The sequence below is a fragment of the Lissotriton helveticus genome, chromosome 9 (assembly GCF_964261635.1).
Source record: "Lissotriton helveticus chromosome 9, aLisHel1.1, whole genome shotgun sequence".
NCBI lineage: Eukaryota > Metazoa > Chordata > Amphibia > Caudata > Salamandridae > Lissotriton > Lissotriton helveticus.
This window is the reverse complement of record NC_136070.1, coordinates 785217484-785244017: the sequence shown is the minus strand read 5'-3', so window position 1 is coordinate 785244017 and position 26534 is coordinate 785217484. Positions and strand designations below refer to the sequence as shown.

Genomic DNA, 26534 nt, shown 5'->3' with positions numbered 1-26534 from the left:
GAACAGACAGAAAAGGAGGTTTACGGGAAAGAGCCTGGAGCTCACTCACGCGCCTAGCGGAGGTGATGGCAACCAGGAAAGCAGTCTTTAAAGTCAGTAAATGAAGAGGACAGCTGAGAAGCGGCTCAAAAGGAGTGTACGTCAAATAAGTAAGAACCAGATTCAAGTCCCACTGTGGCATCACAAACGGAGTAGGAGGGAAAAGGTGAGTAATGCCTTTAAGAAATCTACTTTCGACGGGATTTGAAAAGACAGGGCTGATCAGGGAGCCTGAGAAAGACCGAAATTGCTGAAAGGTAGCCCTCAATAGTGCCCAGAGCAGAGCCCTGCCTGGCCAAAGAAAGAAGGAACAAAAGGACTTCTGAAAGAGGGGCAGAAAGGGGATCTACAGCCTTTGCTGTGCATCATGCCACAAATTTGTTCCACCTGCAGGCGTATACCGATATAGTGGAGGGACACCTGGCTGCCAGGTGCCGCGAGCGTGAGGAGTAGGTGTTTCCACCGTCCCAGCGCATGGACTGAGGTATATCCATCAGACAGTGCTGGCCTCACGGGAGCATACTGCGAGGCCTTGTTACTCTCTTTTAGGGTCGCTTAACTAGAGCAGGATCCCAGGCCCTCTCTTTACCAGACCCAGTGAGGTTGTATTTTCTTATTACCCTGTGTATGAACTTTCTTACCACTTCTTTTCACGTGTAGTACTTTGTTTTGGTCCTGACGAATCGCCAGATGGCGAGAAACATGTTGACCACACCAGGGGGTTGAGTTAGAGTCTGAACCTCACCACAGTCTCCAGCTCCCCTCTCACCCCCTTTTAATTAGGGAAGCAGCCACGCCAATAAAACCTATTGTGGACTGTTTATCCTTTTTAATATTCACTCACCTTGCACTGACTACACCACCTCCTATTGACTCACACACACCATCGGCAAGGAACAAAAGAACTCCGTCAAAAGGGTGCCTTTTTGGCACCCCGTCAGACATTGCAGCGCCGGTTTGACGAGGAGCAGTGAGCCGATGATGACACTGGACACCCTACAGTCAGGGTGTGTTCCACACCTAACGCTCTGGTTGTGTGAGGCTCTCTAGTTCCGACAGAGGAACCTCCCAGTTCCTTGACTGTATCTCCTGTTTACCTCTCCACAACCCCTTTCCCTGGGGAACGTTGTATCCTTCTGTGTGCTCTTGGTTTGGACACATACACTGGACCCCTTCAAAATATCGTCCGCTCCTTAGTTCCTCTTGTTGTTATAATGCCAGAATGATATCACAGACTTCAGGAAGCAAGTCAAATGAAATCAACAGTCGCCGCTCAATCGCCACGCAAAGAGGTGGAGGCTGGACAGGCTAGGGTGCAGGACCGTCACCTGCTGCTGCAACAGAAGATCCTCCCGAAGAGGCAGTCGGATTGGGGGATCCACGCTCATACTGAGTAGGTTGGGATACCTAACCCTTCCAGCCCAGTCCGGGGCCACAAGGAGGACTTGGGCCCTGAGGCGCCCAAACTTCAGCACTCTGGGTAGAAGTGGTATAGGCGGAAAGGCGTACAATAGACCGCAACTCCACTTGTGACGAAAAATGTCGCTGAGTGAGTACCGCCTTGGAAATTCCAACGCGCAGAACTGCTGACATTGTGCATTTTCTTCAGTGGCGAATAGATCTAACCAAGGCTCTCCCCACTGTTGAAAGAGACCTTGCGCCACCTCCAAGTGAAGACGCAATTCGTGATCCATCATGCACCTCCAGCTGAGTTTGTCCGCCCTGGCGTTCAAAGAACCTGCCAAGTGTTAAACCACCAAGGAAATGCTTTGACATTCCAGCCACGCAGAGCCTCCTGACACAGGGTCCATGACCCTACCCCGCCTTGCTTGTTGCAGTACAACATGGCGGTGATGTTGTCTGTGAACACCTGCACTGCTCTCACCTTCACAGAGGGAAGGAATGCCTTCAGTGCAAGTAGAATCGATCGGAGCTCGAGAAAGTTGATATGAAGCCTGGACTCCACCGGAGACCAGAGGCCTCTGATCTCCACCTCTCCCATGTGGCCGCCCCTCCCAGGAGGGACGCATCCGTCACCACTGTATTGCTGGCCCACACTCAGATAGGCTCACAAAAAGCACTTGCTTCTTATTTCATTTTTATGGACAAGCTGGGTTTAAACTGAATGCTAAAAAACATATCATGAGTCGTGGCAAAGGGAGCCAGACATGTAGAAGCATATCCCTTGAGAGCAGTAGGGTAGAATCTACTAAAATGTTCACATATTTAGGCATTTTATTTGATCGCACTGGTTCGTGGCGCCAGGCCAGCAAAAATAGGAGCCTTCTTTTCATGAAGTCAACTGCTGCAGTGGCTAATTTTGCAAAAAAGTTGGGAAGAAGACCCCCTGAGATATTCCTCAAGATTTATCAGGCAAAATGTGTGAGCATTGCTACCTTTGGTGCGGGGGTGTGGGGTTTCTATGATTCACATCCCATACAATCTGTTGAGAATGCCTTTTTAAATTTTATTTTAGCAGTACCCCCCAGAACCTCTGTTACAATTGTCACAGTGAGCTGGGCATCCCATACATTTCTGATGTTATTAAAGCACAGCCAGTGCTACTTTGGCACAGGATCTGGACCTCTAGCAGCACAGGACTAAACCAAGAAATAATTAAAGATTCAATGAAACTGCACTATGCCGCCAAGATTTCCTGGTTGAAATACATAAAAAACTTTGTGTGTGATCTCAGGCACCCTGATTATTATAACAGCCTTGACGTTATGAATTCTATTTCTAGGAAGGATTTTAAGAACACACGTATGAGTCATCTATAGGCAAATAGATTCGCCCTGAAGGTAAACAAATCAACAGTGGTAAAGCATCAAATGATTTTAATAACATACAATATTCAACCTTATCTACTATCTAGTTTAAGTGGAAACAATAGAAATGTTTTAACCTATTTTAGATTTGGTAATTTTCATCGATTAATCAGTTACCCAGAAGTAAATAACTGGTCGAGAGTATTAGGTTGCTGTCCATGCGATAAGGTATCTCAACAATCAATGATACATGTGGTTCTTTTCTGCAAGTTTCATAGAAAGGAGAGATCGAGGTAGATTTTGCCCCTACTACAATTAGGGGGATAGAGGCAATGTCGACCAGCTTTTTTGTATTTGCAGTTTTTAGACAGTATATGCAGTATTGGAGTTATGGCAAGCTTTTTAAAAAGTGTTCTTTGAGCCAGGAAAAATATTAATGTTGAATCTCTGTTAGTACCTGCAATTAATTAATGAGAATATGTCGGTTTCAATTGTCTGTGATATATGTCCTGTATAATAATTTTCCCTTTTTAGATTTCTGAGCCGCCCGTATACCTTTTTAAATGTTTTCAACCAAGTGGAAATGAATTTTGGGAAATATGGTATATTTATATTCAGACTTAGTTATTTTTAAATTGTCGTCTTCTTTTATCTGTCATGTTTGCTTTTGTGATTTTATATGACAAAAATCGAATAAAGCTTATTCTGATTCTGTCACCACTGTGTGCTACGGTTGGGGAAGGGTGAGTGATCTGCTGCTGACCCAATGCCGGTTCGTGAGCCACCACTGCAACTGTCGTGCAGTGCCCTCCGAGATCTGGACGTACTCCGAGAGGTCCCCTTGATGCTGCGCCCACTGCAACTTCAGGTCCCACTGCAGAGCCCGCATATGCCATCTGGCATGATTGGTCAGCAGGATGCAGAAGGCCATGAGGCCTAGCAGCCTCATGGTCATCCTGACCGAAACCCAGGACAAGGGCTGAAAGATGGGAATCATAGCCCGAATGTTCCGGACATGCTGTTCAGGAGGATAAACCCGAAACTGCGCCGTGTCCAGAACCGCTCCGATAAAGAGGAGCTTCTGAGAGGGAATCAGGAGCAACTTCGGCACGTTGATGAAGAACCCCAGCAAATGCAGGAGGTCGGCTGTAGTCTGGAGGTGGGAGACGACTGCCTGGGGCGAGCCCGCCTTCAACAACCAGTCGTTGAGATAGGGGAAGACTGAAACCCCTGAGCTGCGCAGATGAGCTGTGACCAGCGCCATCACTTTTGTGAACAACCGATGGGCGCTGGTAAGGCCAAAAGAGAGCACGGTGAACCTAAAGTGCTGTGGCCTACCATGAACCGCAGGTAACGCCAGTGGGCCGTCAGGACGGGGATATGAAAATAAGCGCCCTGCAAGTCCAATGCTACCATCCAGTCTTGCGGGTCTAGGGGAGACAAGAACTGTGTGAGCATCTTTAACTTCTCCTTCCGGAGGAAGCGATTGACGTTCCGAAGGTCTAAGATGGGACGCAGGCCCTTGTCGTCCTTTGGAAACAAGAAGTAGTGGGAGTAACAACCACAACCTACTTCTGGTGTCAGAACGCGCTCAATGGCCCCCTTGGCCAAGAGGGCCACAACTTCCTGCTGGAGAAGTGACTAGTGATCCCTCGACATGCAGTGGTACTGAGGTGGCACGGCTGAAGGGGTAGTCTCAAAGGGGAGGGAGTAGCCCCTTCGGACAATCTGTAAAACCCACCTGTCCGAAGTGATGGTGCATTAGTGGTGGAGGTGATGGCGAATCCTGCCACCCACTGGTGTTTGGTGGGCCTGACACACCGGACTAGGAAGGTTTGGAGGCAGTGGTGGCAGCGGAGGTGGTGGACTGACCCACCCGCTGGCCCTGTGAACCACCTCAGCGGGTCCCACGTCCACAGCTGCACTGAGACTGTTACTGTGCAGGCCTGTGGCTTTGAAACAAACGTGTTTGAGCGCCCCTTACTTGGCCATGAAAGGAGTGAAAAGCAAAAGCCGAAGGGGTGAGCGTGACCGAAAGGGCCAAGGACTTGGCCGTAGCCTGCGAGACCTTTAAACGCTCCAGCGCATTGTCTGCCTTGTCGCCAAAAAGGCAAGTGCCATCAAAAGGCATGCCCATCAGAGTGTTCTGGACATCCCCAGAAAAGCCAGTCGTCCTCAGCCAGGCATGACGGTGTCGAGCCACTGTCTTGAAAATCGCTCTGCCCAGTGAGTCGGCGGTGTCAAGGCCACAACAAATCGTTAACTTGCCTGCATTTCTCCCCTCAGCAATAGCTTGGAAAAGCATCCTCCGGGCCTCCTCTGGACACTGAGGCAGCACCTGCACCACCGTATCCCACAGAGAGTGGGAATAACGGCCCAAGAGGCAAGCAGTGTTCACAGACAGCAACCCTGAACTGGCGGAAGAGAAAATCTTCTTCCCAAACTGCTCCAGTTTCTTGGATTCCCTGTCCGGAGGTGCGGAAGGGAAAGCGCTCGGAGACGCAGAGGCTTGGACAACCAAGCTCTCAGGGGTAGGGTGTTGGGAGAGGAAAATGGGGTCGCCCGGGTTCGGGCGATGGCGTCGGGCCACGTTCCTATCCACAGGAGCCCCTGTGTTGTGCCTGGACCAGGTGCCCAAAAGAACGTCCGAAAGTGCATCATTAAAGGGCAGCAGCGGCTTCGCAAAGGAAGCCACCAGCCAAAGAACTTCTGTCAGGAGGTTAGTCCTGACGGCCACTGTAGGGAGGTCGAGGTGGAGAGCCTCTGCTGCCCTACGCAACACCACTGAATAAGTACCACCCTCCTCCGTAGCCACAGTAGGAGACAGTTCACCAGGTTCTGGAGAGAAATCCAGATCACCTGCGTCCTCCAAATCCTCTGCCCAGTCCGGGTCTAACTCGCATTGGGCTGCGAGAGGGTCCTCAGACCCCTCCCAGTCCTCTCCGTCCTCCGTAACCTGCTGGGCAGGTGGGAAAGAAGGAGGAGGATGGAGAAAGTGCTAAAAATTCCCCATCGGCGTCGGAATCGGCACGATCGACACCGGTTCGGCACGGTCTCCATGTCCGGATGGAAGCCGGGGACGACATCGGCTGGGAAGCCAGCCAACGCCGGTGCCATAGACATCGATATCGGTCAAACGACATTGGCAGGGATCCATGTGAGTCTCGCGGCACCGAGGCCGGAGCCATCGACTACGTCAGGGCCAGAGCCATCGACGAAGGGCGTGGACCCTCAGTCGGACCTGCAGGGCCCGAAGGCACGCTGGCAGTGCCCGACGGGCCAAAGAGACGGCCCATGGCTGACAGAAATTCCTGCAGCTGGGCCGGAGTCGCCGATGGACCCGGGAAAGGCGGGTAGGCCGCCGGCAACTGCATAGACTCCGCTGGAGCCGCGGGGGTGGAACCACGCGTCCCCCTCAGCTGTGTCGCGCGATAGGCTAGGGGAAGGCGAAGAGCGGCATCGCTTCTTCGACTTCTTGTGCTTCGTCTTACCTGACCCCGAGTGCGAAGACTTTGTCAAACGATGGTGGCGGCTCTGCGACTTGGTCCCTCGACCTCCCACAGGACCGGGACCTTGAACGGCGCGGAGCCACCTCCCGGGCCTCACGCAACTTTAGGGACCGATCCCGCAAAGTTTTCAGAGCCATGGCCCGGCAGTCGGGGCACGACGTGGGGTCATGGTCGCGCCCCAAGCAGTAGAGACACTCACGGTGCGGGTCCGTCACCGACATCATGCGGGGACAAACCTTGCAAGACTTGAAACCGGGCATCCCTATAACACCAGGAATCAAAGACTCAAAAAAGACAGACAAAAGCCCCAAAAAAACTCAGTCAAAAATTGACTCGGGGTACCGCTCTCTCCGGATGTGCGCTTTCTGGCGCGGAAAAAGAAAGAACTGACAGCGCACGAGGGCGGCGTCTAAGTAGCTGCCGTGACGTCATCCCGGTGATCACGACGCCTACGATGAACATGGAGCCGCACAACGGCACCTTCCGACGTGCAGGGGTACTGCAGACGAAAACTTTCCGGATCCAGTCTGACGCCTTGGGGTAATTCTAAGGTAAGGAATCTACCACCAACGTGTCTCTTTCAGATTACTGTCTTACCAGAGAACTGAGATCCAGTCACCTAAACTATCTGGATATTCCCCCATACATAAAAAGAAAAGGCCAGGAGGGTGTAGGTTCTCAAGCATTGCTCCTCAAACATAGAATTCATTGATATTGGAACTCAGGACTACCACTAACTACGTCAGATTTAGACAACTCCTGAAAACATGGCTCTTTAAACAGGCTTACCAATAACTGCTGATCTATATCGAAAAAGCTTCCCAGCGCCAAGAGAACGCTAGGTGAAGTTGTGCTCTAGAAATATTCGTTACAATAACATAACATATTGGATTTGATGACATCTCTTCCCCAGTAATACAGCTTGGGAATAATACTCTGCTCTCAATATCATTTGAACTGCTAAATGTTGTAAATACTAGCTTATAAACCATAGAGCACCTATAAAGAAACCACACATTTCTACTGGTTGAGCAATTTAAATATCAAACACAGTGCAAAGTGTATATCCCAACTTTCACTCCAAACATTAAAATGTGTGCCACTGACCCAAATAGTAGGTACTTTGGATACATGGCAAAAATTTTCTTGGATACATGTGCTTATCATTGGAAGAAGTTGATCATTTTGACACTCGTGCCAGACACTGCTTGGAGTCTAATACAGGGTAGATCAGTGGTTCTTAACCAGTGGTCCTAGGACCCTTAGAGTACACGATTTGCTTTACAAAATTATGTATCAATTTTAAAAAAGACGCAAAATTAAACATTTGAAAACATTTTCCATATCGGAATGTGAGTTAAGCAAAATATTTCAATATTTGAGGATTTTGTTTAGTGTCTACTTGGTTTTGTATTTGTGTGTTGTTTCGAGGTTCAAATCATAAAAAAGTGTTTAGGTCAGGGGTTCCGGGCTTTCAATAATGGCTGAGTGGGGGTTCACAGATTCCAGTAATAAGTCAGTGGGGGTCCACAGAAGTCAAAAGTTTAAGAATCACTGGGGTATATAATACAGATGAATGGTGGAACTTCTGTTGTAAATACATTGAGGTGGTTTTGCCGACCAGTAGGTAACAATTGCTGTAGTTTAAAATTCCCAATAAGACATAAAACATACCAGCTATTTTTTAACAGGACTGACCATATAGGGAAATAGGATCTGATTTCATGGTTACCCCACTTTTTGCTGGTGTCATTCTGTTTTCTGACTAGTCTGACTGGGATCCTGCAAATCAGGACCAAGGTCACTATGCTCTCTCCCTAAATTGGACTATGGTAAGTACTTTGGTACCTTCCTAATTGGCTACTGGTGTACCCTTCTAAGTCCCTAGTATATGGTACTGAGGTACCGAGGGCATAGGTACACCAGGGGCCTTCCATGAGCGGCAGCATATATTATGCCACCCACGAGAGACCCCTCAAACTGTGATTACAGGCCTGCCATTGCAGCCAAAAGGGAGCTGGTGCTAGCACCACTCGCAACAGAAACAAGTTTCCTTATATCTGAGGTCACTGCACTTAAAACCTATAAGTCACCCCTAAGGTAGACCTTCCATCCTGAAGACTGGGTGCTTGGTTATAAGAGTGAGGGTGCCCTGCATGAGCACGATACCCCCTACAAACCCAGGAGTTGATTCTCCAGGTCTTGCAAGTGTGTTCAGCCATTTCATACATATAGTGGACATCAAGTCAATTACGAGATGTCTAACTATATATTGGCTGCACGCTAACTGGTCACATTTGGTATCAAACATGTTGGAATCCTACCCAAACACAGGTTTCAGGATCCAATGTACGGGGGGCTACCCTAGGGAGCCTCCCTGTATTCCCATACAAGCCTTTCAGGGTCTAATAGCAAGCTAGTGCTCCTGTCGACCACAGACACGATTCTGTCCACAAGCTGCTGAGCCAGGGTCAAGAAGAAGGTAGAACTGGCACGAAACTGGGCAAAGGACATGGGAGTATCCTCCTCTCTTTCCAGCCCCTCCTCTGGGAGGGACACCTGAATCGCCCCAACCCTTTTTTTGGGTACTTTAGGGTTTACCTGTGGGTAGCTGTTCAGATTCATTGTGGGACAAGATTCAGATCCGAAACAACTTCTACTTCTACCGTCTGAGCAATTTGGCCTTCGCTTTGGGAACCAAGACTGCATCTGGGAAGACTCCTGCTGCTCCTGGTCTCGTCATCCTGCTAGTCTTCTGCGTTGTCTGTGCCTGTGCTTTATCCAGGTTCTTCTCCAAACCTGTGGGCATCAAAAACACCAAAGGAATCTTCTTTGGAGTGAAGGAGTCACTCCCTTGCTTCTGCAGGCACCACATCTAAGCTGACCAGTTTGCTGCTCCGGATGTCTTCCGGACTTCGAAATGCCCAGCAATACAGGTGGTGGTTCTGCAACTCCCTCGAGGCCTGCACTGTCTTCTTGAGATTGAGGCCAGTATCCCTCGTCTGAACCACTGCAACACCAACCCTGTGCACTGCGTCGACTGGCAGTTGCCAAGGTTGGTTGACTCTTCTACAGAGATCTTCGGGCTCCAAGACGCTCCAGCCTCCAGCATCTCTTCGTGCCAAGATCTCCGTCCTCGCCACATCCTCTGCACTGTGGGCCTACATCCTGTTTCAGCTGCTCGAGGTCCTCTAGCGACTCCTGTGCCATCGGCAAGTGGGTCCTCTTGAGTCTTCCTTGCCTCCAGTGAACTCCCCTACTTGCTCGAGCCTGCTCTGACTCTACTGCACTTGGTGAGTCCCTTGGACTTTGCTAGTCCTGACACTGCACCTTCTTCGCTTTCCACAACTGTTGCTGGTTCCAAGGCTTGTTGGGGCATCTGCCGAACATCGACCCCTTTGGTTCTCGACTTCCGACGTGGGACAGCTCGTGAATGGCTCCTGGTCTTCTTTAGTGTCGCCTGGTCATAGCAGCTGCAGCGACAAGACCACTGTCAACCCTCTTGCATCTTCTGTCATTGGTCTTCTGTGCCTCCTGGTCACTCCTGAGAGGCATAGACTAAGTCTCCTCTGCTTGCAGGTACTCCTCTTCAAGGATCCACTATTGGATTCCACCGGACTCTTTCACTTTCTTCACCAGCGGAATCTTCACTGAAGTCCTCCATGGTGGTCTACAGTGGTTTCGGACGTTACTTCGCACCTATGCACCTGGCTTCACTGGTGTAGGTATTCTGGTTCCTGGGGTATCCACGGGTGGGATGACTCTCCAACCTTCCATCTTCCATGGGGTTTCTTCAGGGTCCTCTGGGAAGGGTCCTTCTTCTGCAAAACTGTAACAGTGATTTCTCCATTGACTTGCATTGAGTATGCGGCTGAGTTTCCACTCTGCACACTGCCTCAGTGAGGTTTCTGGGAACTTATCTTAGGTGGTTCTTTGGGTCTCCAGCTCTTCTAAGTCTTCTGGGTCAAGTCTTGACTTTGATCACGGTTCGCATTAGTATATGGCTTGGTCTACCTCTGCAGACCACTGTGTATTTGTACTACTTACCTGTTCTCCTTTTGAAATATTGTGTGCATTGTGTTTAAACGTCCAGGTAGGAGATCTACCAATGTGTTAGTGAGTGTGTATAATAAATAGTACTATATTTATTACTACACTGTGTGGCTCTTTTTCGTTTTAACCTAAACTACATGATTAGTACTGGTAAAACAAGCTGCTTAACACTTCTTCAGGACTAAGCCTGAAGGCTGCTCTCCATGCCTACCTTTTAGAGAGCTTTCTATGGTTGTCTAAAACCACTAAAATCCCCATAAGGGTTGCTGGATTAGTGCAGGGTGCTTACCTTAAATAAGTGTGCAGCATTTACTAAGCCAGCCTCCTACAGATCCTATCATGGACCTGCTGTATTTATTTGTTGTGTGTGAGGAAATGGGGTGCAATATATGGTGTGATTATGTGACCTCACCATGTAATACACTTACCAACCCGTTTAGGACCAGTAGGTTTTGTTTGTCAAACCCTTAGCTCGACCCTGGACAGCTGTGGCTCTGAGCAGTCAGGGCTAAACAAATGAACAACTGTAAAGAATTTAAACAGCACCATAACAATTGCAGAGGAAATATCCAATCCCCTCAAGAAATCCGACATAAATTTATAAAAATAGATTGTATTTTCAGGTAAATTTTGATACCAAAACGAAAGACGACCCACTGATGGCTGTCCCAATTATACTTCCGGAAGACGCCAGATTACCGTGCTGCGAGACTGTGTTCAAAGGGCCTAATATAGCTCCCGTTGCTGCAACTTTAATCACAGACTTGAAAGCCAAAGAAGTACTTCACCGCTGCGCTCGCTGAATTAATCTAGTTAGAAATATTAGTTTGCTTATGTCACCGCCCTTTCAGGGTTAATGATCGCTTGACTTGATGTGTATTGGACATGAGTTAACCAAACACACACTAGTGAAAAACTCCGCAAACGAGTTACACTCTTATGACGTTTGGGAGCACAGTAAATGTACCTATAGGACGGGGAAACAACTCATTCACCAAATTTAAGGTATAACATCCCACTTAATTATGAAAATTCCAGACTGGCCTCGATACTTCCCAGCTACAGTTCTTAGAAGCCTTGAGGAAGTTACTTTTCAGTAACGAAACACGTGTCGGCTGCTCGTTTCGTCCTTTTTCTTCTGGGATCACAGTACAGAAGGACCTTTTGACTACAATATTTTGTGTGTTACTGCTACAAGACTGTACAGATATATTTCTTAAATAAGTTATTAAAAATTCAAAGCCATTGCATTTTTCGGAGTTTCTCTCTATGATTACATATTGGTGCTGTGCATATGAGCCATAGGCGGTCTTGACTCTCTAAACAGGCCAAGACGGGGAATAAACTCCTTTAGAAGCATTGGCTTCTATGACATTACATTTTTAGAGTGCCGAGGTACGACAAACTGTATTTATTTGTTGTGTGTGAGGAAATGGGGTGCAATATATGGTGTGATTATGTGACCTCACCATGTAATACACTTACCAACCCGTTTAGGACCAGTAGGTTTTGTTTGTCAAACCCTTAGCTCGACCCTGGACAGCTGTGGCTCTGAGCAGTCAGGGCTAAACAAATGAACAACTGTAAAGAATTTAAACAGCACCATAACAATTGCAGAGGAAATATCCAATCCTCTCAAGAAATCCGACATAAATTTATAAAAATAGATTGTATTGTCAGGTAAATTTTGACACCAAAACGAAAGAAGACCCACTGGTGGGTTTTGGAGATACAAATGTTTCAGGGGAAACAGGACGCTGAAGATGCTTTAGGATGGTAAAGATGCTGTGCGTTCGTCTGTGGTCTTCCTGCAGCTACTTCTCCGTCGACGAGCTCTGTGAGGTGGCCATGGCCACAGGGGGTCGATGTCCTTTAAAGTGTTCTCAAGTCTGGCACGTCCAGTCAATACTGGGCTATACGTTGCCCGGTATCACAGTAACAGTGTAATCCTTGGGTGATTACTTGCCTCTGGCCACCAAACCGCTCTCCGATGCCTCTCCCAGGTCCAGCCAACTCTGGGGCAACCTTTAAGCATTGAGTCCTGGTCCCTGGTGCTGTATACGTGGCAAGGAGTGCCTGTTTGAAGATCTGGGCTACCAACTTCCCCAGTAGGTTTCCTCAGCTGTTGTGGCCCTGTGCTGCGAAAAGGAGGTCCGCCAACTGGCCCTTGTAATCTCTTGCTTCAGCTTGGCTCGGGAAACTACTTCTCCGCTAACAGGACAGATCAGGTAAAGTTCCTTCATCTTTGCTAGGCATCAGGTTCAGCAAGTGAAGTCTTCTTCGATGCAACTCTCTGCCTGTTCCTTGGAGAAGCAGGGCAGGCCTTCGGTCCTCTTCTTCAGTATGACTAAATCTGAATACGGGATGCCACAGGTGCCCTTTGATGACCCAAAAAACAAGTTACTTACCTTTGGTAATGCATTATCTAGTAGACAATACCTAGCCGCAGATTCCTTGCCTTAGTATTATCCCCTGGCGTCAAACTAGATTCAGATATTTTTCATGAGCAGTACCCCTTCGTGCCAGTAGGTGGCGTTGTTCGACTCCGCGTGGCATTGTTGGAAGTGGAGTACGCTGTGCCTATATAGGCTCAGCGCACTTGCATCAATTTATTTTCAAGCCTTTCCACACAAGGCGCACAGAGCCATGAAGAACACTGACCAATGGTGTGAAATACTAGGGCCCTGAACGGGGAAAGCCCTGTCCCTAGAAATCTGTTCGCAAAGCGGGGGGATGGGTGGGTCAGTAAGGAATCTGCAGCTAGGTAGAGTCTCTACGAAATAAGGCGTTGCCGAAGGTAAGTAACTTGTTCATCTGACCGAGACTTCTGTTGTAAGCATCTTTATTCGATTCACAGAATCATCAAAGTAAAACACATTTACATAAAAGACAAACAATTATCTTCTTTCTGAACAATTTCTAAAACTCTAAGTTATTAGCAGCAGAAGAATACATTTTCTAAAATACACAATTTTATAAAATTAGCAAACATCCATAATATATAAAAAAAAAATCATACTGTCATAATATACAAATTGGGATATGTAAAATTGCATTAGTTTAAAAAAAAAAATGAAACCATCATAATTCATTAAATGCATTACATATCAGAACCTTAAACCTCGCATTGTTCTAATAAAATTAACAGCCAGCAGAAATCTACTCATTCAAAAAACAACCAGTCTGGAGGTATCTGACTTAAGGATACACAACATCTCAATATATTTTCTAATACCGAGGTTCCTGCCCAGAGGTTTAATCCACTTGTTCCTGGGAATTTCTAATAATTTGCAATAAAATAAAACGTGAGCAATATCCTCTTCTCCTCCCAGGGAACATTCAGAGCAGGTACAGTCTTCTACCTCGCCATTCCATTTCCCCTACCTAGATGTAAAGGTCTTGATTTGTAGTATGCCATATCTAAATTTTAGGTACAGGCTCTTGGCTAAAAGAGGCTCCACCTCGTCTAAGAAAGGTTCAAAAGAGGGACTAGATTTAAGGGTCAAAAACTGAGTTGTAAGGGATCCAAGACCAGAACTTGCTAGAACACTCTGCTCAATAAAGTTCAAAAAAATGGTTTTACATTCCATTTTAGAGTCAGAGGTAAGCAGGTCCGGATGTTTCCAGTATCTGCTCAGGCCCAAATCCGATAACCATTTACGAATATGGACCAACCAGGGGAACGTGACATTAGTTTCCAAATTAATCAACTCTTGCAAAGCTTGCCAGTAGACAAGCAGTTCCTCCGTTGTCCATAATCTGACGCAATACGAAGTGGTAATCCAAATGGCCCTATGCTCTATACGTTTGATATCAAGATCCAGCATAAGGGGAATCACTGGTGTATTTTTGCGGGAGGCAGTGAACCTTCTCATAATTTTGTTACCCCCCACAATTCTGAACCATATAGAGCCGCAGACTGGTCTCGTGATTTATATACTTGGAGTGCCGGTGTAATCTCTTTTGACGTAGTGGACAAAAGTTTCTTTATGATTGGGGACGCGTTTTGAGTAAGGATCAATTTAGATTTCGAAATCTGGGGGCTCCATGACAGTTTAGAGTCAATGGTAACCCCAAGGTATACAAAATTTGGAACACGCTCCAAAATCACGTCATTTAACTGCAGTTTATTTGTGGATGAGCTATAGGGTCTGATAATCATATATTTCGTTTTTACAGAGTTGATTTCAAAGCCCTTTTCCTTACAATACTCATCCAGTGCATTTAAAAGATTCTGGAGGCTCCTAGGTGTTTGCGATAACAAGATAGTATCGTCTGCAAAAGTTAGCGAACAAATATGTTCACCACCTAATATCGGGGAATCGTGGATGGTATTTTTAAGAGCTTTGATCATATCATTGACGTAGAGTAAGACTAGGGTTGGCGCCAGGACACAGCCCTGGCACACACCTCTTTGTACAGGTATCTCTTCCGTCAATTCTCCTGATTTCCCCCAGCGCACTTTTGCATATGTATTTTCGTGGAGCCTAACCAACTGCGTTACGATGTTACTCGGAACTCCTTGCAGTACTAAATTAGCCCAGAGAAGGTCTCTAGGAATGGAATCAAATGCAGCCTTCAAATCTATGAAGGCCACATAAAGGTGACCATGTCGCAACGTTGTATACTTCCATGATATAATTAATAGCCTAAAGACTTGGTCTAAGGTGCTAATTTTCTTTCTAAAGCCGGCTTGGCAAGAGGAAAGAACATAATTGTCTAAAATCCAATCGGTTAGTCTATACAAAATCTGCTTAGCATAGACTTTTTGCAGTATATCTAGTAGACTAATCGGTCTATAGTTTGCTGGATCGTCCCTCGAGCCTTTCTTATAGATCGGAATGATCTCCGCTCCTCTCCATGATTCGGGGATTGATTGACCACTTGCTATTCTATTTGAGAGAAGATTAATGTAGGGAGCCCAAACATCCACCGCATGTTTAAATAAGTCGCCCGGGTTTTTATCGTGTCCGGGAGCTTTAGAAGGTTTTATGGCAGCAATTGCATTTATTGTATCTGCCATGCTAAAATGAAGTGGAGAGGAAATATTAGCTGACAAGAGTATATTAATATCAGTTGTAGGATCTACAGATGGTCGATCTGGTGCAGCATACAAGTGGGCAAAGTGATTAAACCAGGATCGAGGATCCAAGTTATAATCCTGGGCCGTAAAATTTGCCTTGGAGCCATTAGCAACGATCTTCCAAAACATACACTGGTCTCCCCTCTTAATGGCTGCAAACAGATCCTCCCAACTGTCATCTTCCCACCTCCTACCAGCCCCTGAGAACTTTACGGTATGTGTCCCTACATTGTCTAATCCCAACATAATTCCCCACTCTCAAAGCCTTAATCAAGTTTTTTTTTAGCAAATGCACAATCGTATCAAACCAAGGAGTGGAGTGCTCAGACTTAGGGTTCTGCTTACTGTTAGCAAAAACTACTTTGGTTATATGGGGCTTTATGCTCTCCATTAATGTATGGTGCACCTCCGTTACAGTTAATCCTAGGAACAATTTTCTATATAATGAGATAGAGTCAGCAAAAATATTATAAACATGTGTGAATATTTCAATCCTGCCCAAGTTGGAGGGCCATTTCAATGCCCTCCTGTTATTGGAAGCCATTGGCTCTATGGCATTAAGATCCATATCTGGTTCAAAAGAAGGATGAGTCATAAGGTCCTTCCCATAAAAATCTAAGCACAGGGGAAAGTGATCACTTTCTTTTCTGGTTATGTCAACATTAAAACTTTGAACAAGTGACCAATGATAAATATTTATCATAATGTAATCTATACGGGAAGATGAAAACCCTCTTGAAAAAGTGTTTAAACAAACAAGGTCCAATTGGCTTCTACCATTACATGATCTAAAACCCTTCTCAATTGTAAAATTAAGAATTTGCAATCACTAGATCCTTCAGCTCTAGATTGCCTAATGACAATTTTGGATTGGTAGAGGAAATGGGACCTCAAATTCATAACGATTAAGTTCTCTGCGATATCTTTGGACCAAAAGGAAGCCATTATATCCTCAAGGTTCCCACTATCATGAGGGATCCTTGCCACGTTTCTTATATCAGATCTAATCACGGAACAGCACTGCCTTACCTTTCTGAACCAATGAATTACTTTGTTTATAAGGGAGTCCCTATCTTCTCTAATGTTCGGGGCTAACCTTGATACATTGGTTAAATACACGGTATGAGTTTTTTGATTGTGCTTTGATATGTTGGAAGATAGGGGGAGTCTACAGTCTGTCTCCTGGTTACCAAGCCACGCTCTCCAACCCTGTACCCCCATTTGGATCCCAGTAAGGCGTCCCGTCTCTCAATTTCTGTTTGGATATCTATCCAATCTATTTCCTGCGGTGTTTTGTTTTCCCTGATAATGCATATTAATTCGATCGTGACTATTAAACACCTCCGGCTGCTTTTTTACAAAACATTTCTTGGATGGGTCCGGGATTTCCTGGGGGTTAATTCGAGACTTTTGTACTGGATGGGGCTTATGGGTGGCTGTCCAATTAGCATTTTGGTTCTCATTACGAATATTTAGGGTTTTAGAAACCTGCTTTATTGCATGTAAGGGGCCAGGCTTATTTCCCATGTTATTTTCCTTCCCTGGTTCTGTTGCTCCTATACCAGAATCAATTGAGGGGTGATTAATTAATACACCAATCATCCTTTTAATGCAGTTACCTCATCTTGAACAGTATTGAGCTTTGCATAAAGATCCTGGACCAGCTTGAGGATGGGGTTTAGTTTGTTCTTTATAACTTCCTTTACCAGACCCAAACTATTTTGTCCAGATGCAACTTCACATATTGGGTCATCATCATGGTTTCCTTCCTCACAGGTCACTAGAGGCAAACACCTATTTGAGCATTCTATGTTAGTTACTTCACTATTTAGACCGAGACTTCTAGCCACATAGTCCTTACCTTCGGATAGATAACCAATAAATACCTCCCCGGAGGTTGGTCTGCAAAAACTGTTTCACACTCGAAAGTCCTGTAGGACCGAACGAGCAAAGTGCCTATCCCAAGTGCTGCTTGGCAGATATCCAGGCCTGGAACACCGCCTGCTAACACATTGGTCACAGCCTTAGCTCTGGTGGAATGTGCAGGCAAACCCTTAGGGGATTGCTTCTTGGCCAATGCGTAGCAGATCTTAATGCTGAGCACTATCCATCAGGAGATGGTCCATTTCTGCACAACCTTTCCAATCTTTGCTCCAACATACCAAACAAAGAGTTGGTTGTCCACCTGGAACTCTTTCATGTGGTGAAGGCAGAAGGACAATGCTCTTTTTGGATCCAGTCGGTGAAGCCGATCCTCCTCCTTAGAGGGATGTAGAGGAGTGTAAAAGGTAGACAGGGTATTGGACTGGCCTACATAAAAAGAAGTGACAACTTTCGGGTAGGGATCTTCGGCTGAGTTTGTCTGCCCGGGCGTTCAGGGAACCTGACAGGTGTTGAACCACCAGTGATCTACCAAGATTTTCCAGCCATGTCCAGAGACGCAGGTCCTCTTGACAAAGGGTCCACAACACCACTCCACCCTGTTTGTTGCAGTACCACATGGCGATGGTGTTGTCCATGAACACCTGCACCAGCCTTCCCGTGATGAGGGCAGAAAGGCTGGTAATGCCAGCCAGATCGTCCGGAACTCCAGTAGGTATCAGTGGAGTCTGGATTCTGTCCCTGACCAGAGGCCTTTGGTCTCCACCTCTCCCAGATGGTTGCCCCATCCCAGGAGTGACTCATCTGTCACCACCGTCAGATCTGGTTGAGAAAGGAAGAGCGGTCTGCCGCTGCCCCAATCACGTTTTGTTAAACACCAATGCAGATCTTGTGCAGTTCCCTCCGAGTTCTGGACCATGTCGGAGAGATTCCCCTGATGCTGCGCTCAATGGAACTTCAGGTCCTATTGCAGAGCCCGCATATGCCAGCGGGCATGTGTCACAAGCAGGGTATAGAAGGCCAAGAGGCCCAGCAGCCACCGTCAGTCTCACTGAAACCAAGGATAGAGGCTGAGACATCTGTATCATTCTCTGAATATACTGGAATCAGCGTTTAGGAGGATAGGCCAGAAAATTCACCATGTCCAGAACAGCTCCGACGAAAGGTAGCGTCTGAGAGGCAGTCAATGTGACTTTGGCACATTGATAGTGAACCCCAGAGAGTGCAGGAGGTCTGTTGTAAATTTGAGGTTTACGAGGACAGCTTGGGATGAACCCATCTTAAGCAGGCAGTTGTCAAGATAGGAAGAGACTGGCACCAATGATCTCCGCAGAAGAGCTGCAACCACCGCCATCACCTTTGTGAACACTCAAGTGGCACTGGTAAGGTCAAAAGGAAGCACGGCGAATTGAAAGTACTTGTAGCCCACCGCAGGTAATGCCTGTGGGCAGAGAGGCAGGAAAAGAATGTGTAAGTATAGTGTCCTAGAAGTCTAATGTTATCATCCAGTTTCCAGGGTCCAGGGCAGACAGGACCAGAGCGAGCGATAGCATTTTTATTTTCTCATTTTACAGGAAGAAATTGAGAGGCTGCAGGTCTAGGTTAGAAAGTAGGCCTTTGTCGTTTTTGGGCACCAGAAAACAGTGGGGATAACCACCACAACCAACTTCTGGTGCAGGCAACCTGTCCATAGCTTCCTGGGCCAAGAGATCAGCTACTTTCTGGTGGATCAAGGAGAGATAGTACTCTGTCAGCCTGTCGCAAGAGGGTGGCATGGGTGGAGTTGATTTCACAAAGGGGAGGGAGTAGCTCCTTCGGACAATGTGAAGAACCCAATGGTCTGAGGTTATTGATCTCCAGTGGGGCAGGCGATGGCATATACTGCCACCCACTGGGTGCCCATGATGGTAGGAGGGCAAACTAAAGAGGTCTGGAAGCTGAGACTACTGGAGGGGGTAATGGGGTGGGGGGGCTGGGACTGGCCCAACCCACAGGGCCACAGGATCTGTGGGTACCACATCATCGGAGGATGAGAAGTCTGAGTGCCATGGTGGCTGGGCAAAGACTCGGCTGCAAGCCCCTTCTATGGCCACAAAGGAGTGAAAGGTGGACTGGAGTTGGCAAGGGACAATGGAAAGGCCAAAGGACTGGCCGTAGGCCTGCTATCGGTGAAGTGGTCCAGCGCGGAGTCCGCCTCATCACTGAAGTGACGGGAGCCATCAAAGGGCATGTCCATAAGCGACGCTTGGACAATTCCAGAGAAGTCAGTTGTCCTCAGCCAGGCATGGGAACGCAAGGCCACTGATGAAGAAACCGCTCTGCCTAGTGAGTCGGTCGTGTCCAGCCCACATCGAACAGTGAACTTGGCTGCTTCTCTCCCATCAGCCATGGCTTGAGAGAGTGTGGTCTGGACTTTGTCTAGTACCATGTAGAGCACCTGTGCAACCGAATCCCATAGTGCATGGGTTTAATGGCCCAAAAGGCATGCAGTGTTCACGTACCGCAGTGCCAGGCTGGTGGCAGAAAACATTTTCTTTCCTATGGTGTTCAGCCTCTTTGATTCCCTATCCGGTGGAGTGGTCGAGAATGCGACAGGTTTTACGCAGGAGTTGAAAGTTTCAGCCAGCAAGCCCACCAGGGTAGGGTGTTGCGTGAGGAAATTGGGGACCTGGGGTAGGGAGGAGCACAGGTGGCAAGCAAATGTCCTGTTCACAGGAGCCCAGGGGCCGGGTTTGGACCAAGCCCAAAGCAGGAAGTCCATGAGGGCTTCATTGAATGGGATAAGCGGTTCTGAGGGAGTTACTCCCTGCTGCAGCATCTCTGTCAAGACGTTAGTCTTAACTGCCACTGAGGGTAGGCGAAGGTCCAGGAACTTGGCTGCCCGTACCACCATAGTAAAAGAGGTTCCCTCCTCTGTAGACAGGACGGATAAATGGAAACACTGCGAGAGAGGCTGTTCTAATATATATGCAGACAGGCAGGAACTAGGGACAGAGATGGGAAACCAGTTGTCAAACCAGTTTTCAAGGGGTGTGTAGCCCCCTTGGTAGCCACATCTCTGGTTTAGGTTAGGGAGCTCTGCACGCCAAGAGAGGGATTCTGCCATATTGGAAGTGGGCAGAATAGAGACTTCTGGGATAGCTAAATGCCACACTTCAGCCACATGAAGTTATTAGGAGAAAGTGATTAAAGAAAGAACAAACGGCAGACCAAGGTTAAGCACATCCAGTCCAAATGTACAGTCAAATGAGAAGGTGGTGCAGTCACTTCCCACACCCACCGTCCAGGGGTGTCCATAATAGCTGGTTATCAGGCCACTTGACGAGGAGACCTTTTATTAGCCAAGACAGCGGTACTCCGTTATTCCACATTCCATTGATGGATAAATGACTTTTTGGACCCTACTTACAGCTCAACCTTACTACATAGGAAAGTTTTACGCCTAATCTCGCGAAGTTGCGAGAAATCTCGCCAACTGTACAGTTATTGAGGCTAATATTTTGCCCCTTTGAGTCCGAATTCTTAAACATACATACTTTGTCTGTTACTTGACCAGCTGAACATATAGGAGCCCTGACGAAGTTCCCTCTGGCAAGAATCGGGAACGAAACGCATTGGCTGTATTCCAGTTTTAAAAGATGTATTGAATAAAAAGAAGCAGCTCTGGAACAAATCCTTGATGTTTGTATATTTACTTCACAACAAGTGAACCTTCCATTTCCTCTCGTGAATAAGGAGAAAGTGAACCTGGTAGCTCATCGGCTAGTGACCGTAATTTCTCCTGAGGGCATGATCTGATAGAGATTTCTTTATTGATAAACACATTTTTATTGATTTTACAGAAAATACCAGCCAATCACCACGATACCACAATAACAAAGAATTACTTGCATTACTCTGGACGAACCAAAGGCCGTAGACATACAAATTCAGAAGGGCGGATAAGGGAGCATCCCCACCAAAATCAGGCCAAACCTCCCAATCACTTCCCCCAGACCCTGCGATACTTCTTGGGGCAGCCACGTGCCTTGTAGTGTGTCTGCTCTTGCATGGCGCACCAGTCTACTCCGGCCCGCCACTTCCTCACAGAGGGAGGGTCAGGGCACTTCCAAGCGGAAACTATGTCTCTTCTGGCCACTACCATTGCTGTAGTGTAAAAACGTTTTTCGTTTCTGGTCCGCTGATAGATTTCTAGCCGCAGATTCCTTACCCTAGAATTATCCCAGGCATCAGACAGGATCTAGAAATTTTTCACGAGCAGTATCCCTGCGCACTGGTGGGTGGCGTCATCCACGCTGGAAGTGATGTGCACGGTGCCTATATATGTGCCACCACAGCTCACAGACTTCAGTTCTTTTCTTTCCATGCCAGTCAGTGCAGATCTGAAGAGAGCAACCCCCAGTCATTTTCCAACTATCCTTTCTAAACGTTTTGTCTAATTCTTTTTAAGATCTTCTCCTGGTGTGGTAGGATGTCTACTGTGAGGGCCTGCTTAAAGCCCTGCATCTGTCACCAACACCCACATCTTGTTTGCTTCTGGTGCGTCGAGCACCACCACGTTGCAAAGACCAGAATGAACAGCCGCACCATGCACCCCAAGGCCTTGAGGGAACACTCCCTCAAGCTCCTTACTGCTTGGCATTAGATGTCACAACAGTCTCCATCCCAGTCGAGAGGAAGGTCACAGGATCAGTTGCGGAGCCCATGATCTTTGTCGTATTCGAGGTTGTCTTTTTGGCTAGGTCTCACAAGACAAAGAAAAGCAGTTGAAGAGATCTTTGACTTTGCCCAGTCTGTCAAAGTCAGCTGGAAGCACTGTTATTCAAGGCCTTGCTCTGCAGTTGAGCCTGCGCCTTGGCCAACTCTGCATCTCCCCAAGTTTCTGGAAGCCGAGTGACCCCCCCCCCACCCTACTCCGTAAGTTCAATGAGGCCCTGCACCTTATATTTGGGCGGCTGATCATGCTGGCTTACCTTCAGGTCCTGTGGTTTCGGGAAAGTTTCTCACTGGTTCTCAGTCAGCGGTCCTGTCTACTGCTCCAGACGGGCCTCTTGGATTTACGTATGGATCCGGACTGGTGTCGGTCATACCACCTCAACCTCCCCGGTGCCGGTCTCTATGCCAATGCCCCAAACGGCACCATTGAATTTGGGCTAACACCTGTGTGGCTTCCTGCCAGCGAGCGGTAACTCCTCTTCCTCATGCACACTTCTATTATGTGCTTTCCTGGGAGTTGTTCCCATGTCTCTCCATGAGGGCAGAAGAATGTCTGGGAGGACAGTCCTTTTGTGCAACCCTAAACAGGCACTGGATGCCTTGGGCCACTAAATTGGCAAATTCTAAAGTTGCACTTTGACCACCAGTGACATTAAATTCAATTTAACCATTGAACTGGATTTAATACTCTGATTCGTTTGATACCTTCCAATACCATCTTTAGTAGTCCCAATGAGAGGGTGGCAGGCTGAGGTGTCAAACTGCAACTCTGTGCTCTCCAATGGGGCGACAACCATCTCCACAGTAAAAACGACAATCTAGGGTTTTTATTGCTGTAACATGTAAACGTAGATGTGTCACCCATTGGTATACAGCACCTTGACTTGGGGCTCAATAGGCCTACCTTAGTGTGGCATATATATTAATAAAAAGGGCAGACTAGGTTTCGCCATTACCTTAAATGACAGTCGAGTTAGCAGTTGCCCTTTCAGTCAGAAATGGCAGACTGGGAGACATGTTTTTCCTTTGTTACACCCAGGGTGCCACAACCAGTGCTGCAATCCCTGGATTGACACTAACATACAGGCCCTAGGTACCCCTGGTACCATTTTCTAGGGACTTACAAGTACGTTAGGCTGTGTTGATTGGGTATAAGCCAAATCAATCTTGTACCTTTTTAAGGTTCAAAGCACATGCACAGATTCCTAATTAGGAGGGCTCAGGGCATTTCAGAACCATTACACCAGAGCCTAGTAGTCAACATAGGGAAAAAAATGGGAGTGAAACCTGTAAAAAGCATGCTTCCTTACACAGTGTTTATGTCTTAGAGTGTAGTCTTACTTGAAAGAGATATAGAGTGTTTTGACTTAAATTTTTGATTATACCATTACGCTATTCATTGAATTCACTGTTGGGTTATGTTGCCGATATTACAAGTGGTCTCACGAATTGTGGAACTCGTTCAGTTACTGGCCAAAAGACTTGCCGATGTTACTTGGAGTTGCCTCCCACTGCCCCGAAAACAGGATTGGGATTGGACTTTCGCAGAGCCTTCTTCCTCACTACAGAAGAGAACATCACCTTCTAGGGATATAAAGGGTCCACTACGAAATTATCTTGCCTCTACTTTAAATGATATGTCAAATGATTGATACTGACTAATCCCTCTAGCACGATATGGTCTGACATCGATGATTGGGGAAAGATGACTTATTTTTCATAACTGACATTCAGCTTTATTGACAGAACTAATCCGAATATAGGTTCAGAAACATCTTTTGCTGCTGTGTGTAAATAAATCTATGTAACACCATAAAATTAATGAATCACTAATATATGACTAACTCTCAATAAAACAAACAATAAAAAAGAAAATATATATCTCCTTTGTTCTGCATCATGCATTAGACGATCTCGGTGCTTGAGTAAATGCAACAGACTTGAAGGGGCCACATTACAGAAATATATAATTGGTGCAAAAAAAAAAATTTGTTGCATATGTAATAGTTAATAGGCAAGAGCAAATTATTGATCAGGCAGATTTCATGCTATTTTTGCAGTGTTTACATCAAACAATTGAAAAATGCTTTTCCTCCAACTTTTTAAAAGTAAAGAGCGGAGTAAGCTTCAGTAAAAATCTGTCAGTTTCATTCTTATTACATAAATAGGAAAAATACAGCAAAATAACGTTCCCGCACTTGGAGACCGATACCGAAGCTGTAGAAGGCTTTATCACGGGCTGAACACGGCCTGAATACCGTTAAAAGAAAAACTTTCCGCAGTGAACCTCGCTGTCAATTATTTTGCTGACGGCAACCGGACATACCGATTGGTGCCGTTACCTGTCAAATAAATAAACCACCCGATAAGGACCGGGTTGGAATTATCACCGGTTCCCCGACCACGCGCCTCGATCATTAAGATCAGCCCTGAAGAGTCACAGCCACATGCTGTGATGAAACACGTGTAGGCCAAAGTGACGAGCACAGTGATTCCCAAGGGGTGAACACTGTTGATAATAAAACTTTTTGAAAAAAACTTACGTTTGGTTGATCTATCCCAAAGGAATATATACTTGAACATAAGAATATTATTGAGATACGTATAGTGTGCTCTGGATCCTTACCTAATCAGATTAAGGGGGAGGTTTGTGTACCTCTTCTCTTTACAGAGGTTAAGGTTTTCCTCTGTCCAAGAAGCACCTACTTTGATACTACGATAACCAAATACTTTACCGTGAGCAGTTGAGCGCCAAAATTTCTGAACACTCGAAAAACCTATTCATAGATTATTCACAGCAAAATAACGTGCACTACATCATAACAAAATATATATTTTTTTCAGTCTAAGTCTTCACTTAACTGTCCCAGATTTTATCTAAATGAAATTCACTTGTGAGATCTCCTCACATTACCCTACCGGGTCAAAGTCTGAAACTCATCTCACCACTACAACTTTAGACTAGTGTCCCACTAGAAAAAAATCAATATTGAGAGTTAGTCATGAATGTGCAATCTCTAAGTGAACCAACACTACAAGGCCTACCTCTGTCCGTCAAGATGTGCAGACAGCGAGTCACCAAAGTCTCTGCCCCTTTAGGACAGTTTTCCACTAGCAGCAACAGCTCGGGGGAGTTCATTCCCATCCCACGAATCTGTAAATGGAAAAGAAGCAAAATTGAGTAATGCATCAGAGTGGTCTGTTATGAAAGGCAAGATAAACGTGAGCAATAAATAATGGCATAAAGTAAATGCAACAACATTTTTATAGTCAATAATAGAGCAACCCAGGGAACAAATTCAAAGAGAATTAAAATCCTAAATCTACACAGATCTTAATGCAGGAAAGTCTCCATTCTTGGAGATAGCTAATTTTGGGTGAAGTAGTTAGAAGAGGGAAAAGGTCTTCAGAATTGATTTTGTAGGCGGTATCCGAGATGTGTGCTTTAGAGAGTTCGTTATGAAGGTGCATACTATTCTTAGAGGACTCAACACAGCAACCAAACACCACCTCTTCATTAAATCTGTTTAGAAAAAGTGGCTTCCTAATTCTTTCTGAAGTAATAGTCAAGGTGCAAGCGCTAAAATATTACTGCATATCTATTTTCTACAGAGGCAGTTCTAAACGACTGCTGTGATGAAAGCCCTCAGTATGGCTTGTGAAGTCATAGTGACCTGCCCTTGAACTATCTATTTTATGGACTGTCCTGTGCATTTTGCTATCAGTTTGCTCAACTTTAATTCAAACTGTATAACAGTTTGACTGAAGTGAGACATTGGATTCGGGCTCTGTTTTTGTGGGATGCCCAAATTGCACTCTTCTTTGTGAGGGTGAAATTCACCCGAGGCTATGAAAGACTAACAGTAGTGGTAGGATAATCTACAGACTGGGACAATCCTCAGCAGTACCACAGTGGAGGGCTGATCTACTAGCTTACTCCATATATAGTCTGTGCCAACTCACATAATCATAATTATCTACATGATTTCTGGACCATGTAGGGGGACTGCCTACATACAAATGTGTGTGCCTCTCATTTGTATCTGCAGTGGTGAATGATGGATTCTGTTGAAGTCTACACGTGTGCAATACAGGATGGTAGTTGCTGGATCTTGGAATACCAAAGTCCATCTTGACCATGGCTGCCTTCATGTACACTTCGCCAGCCCACATCACAAACCTATATCTTTTTATAGGTGTGAGGAGGTAGCCCATCAGCCCCATCGATGTAGCTGCAATTCCCATACCAAACTGCAATATACCCCTACCCCTATTCAGCTTGAAATCTGCATTTCTGAGGAAAATGTCACCCAAGCCAAAGAAGGGCCATGAGTGCTGTATGACCTAGACATGTGGTGATTATGCCAGGAACATGCCCTACTACTAAGAGTTAAGTCCAATAATCTCTAACTACCCTGGGACTTCAAGTAAAGGCCCGACAACAACATTCCTCATCTTTAGTCTGGCTCTTTATTTTTAGTTGTC

The 26534-nt window shown here is 46.3% G+C and overlaps 1 protein-coding gene across 3 annotated transcripts in view; it reads right to left on the bottom strand.

Moving 5' to 3' along the window:
• SYMPK (symplekin scaffold protein) overlaps positions 1-26534 on the bottom strand; it is a 1116254-nt gene that overhangs the window by 316768 nt on the left and 772952 nt on the right. For all 3 annotated transcript variants that reach the window (XM_078660908.1, XM_078660909.1, XM_078660907.1), the window contains one exon: positions 25095-25203. In XM_078660908.1, coding sequence (XP_078517034.1) covers positions 25095-25203 — 109 coding nt within the window. The remainder of the gene's footprint in view (positions 1-25094; positions 25204-26534) is intronic.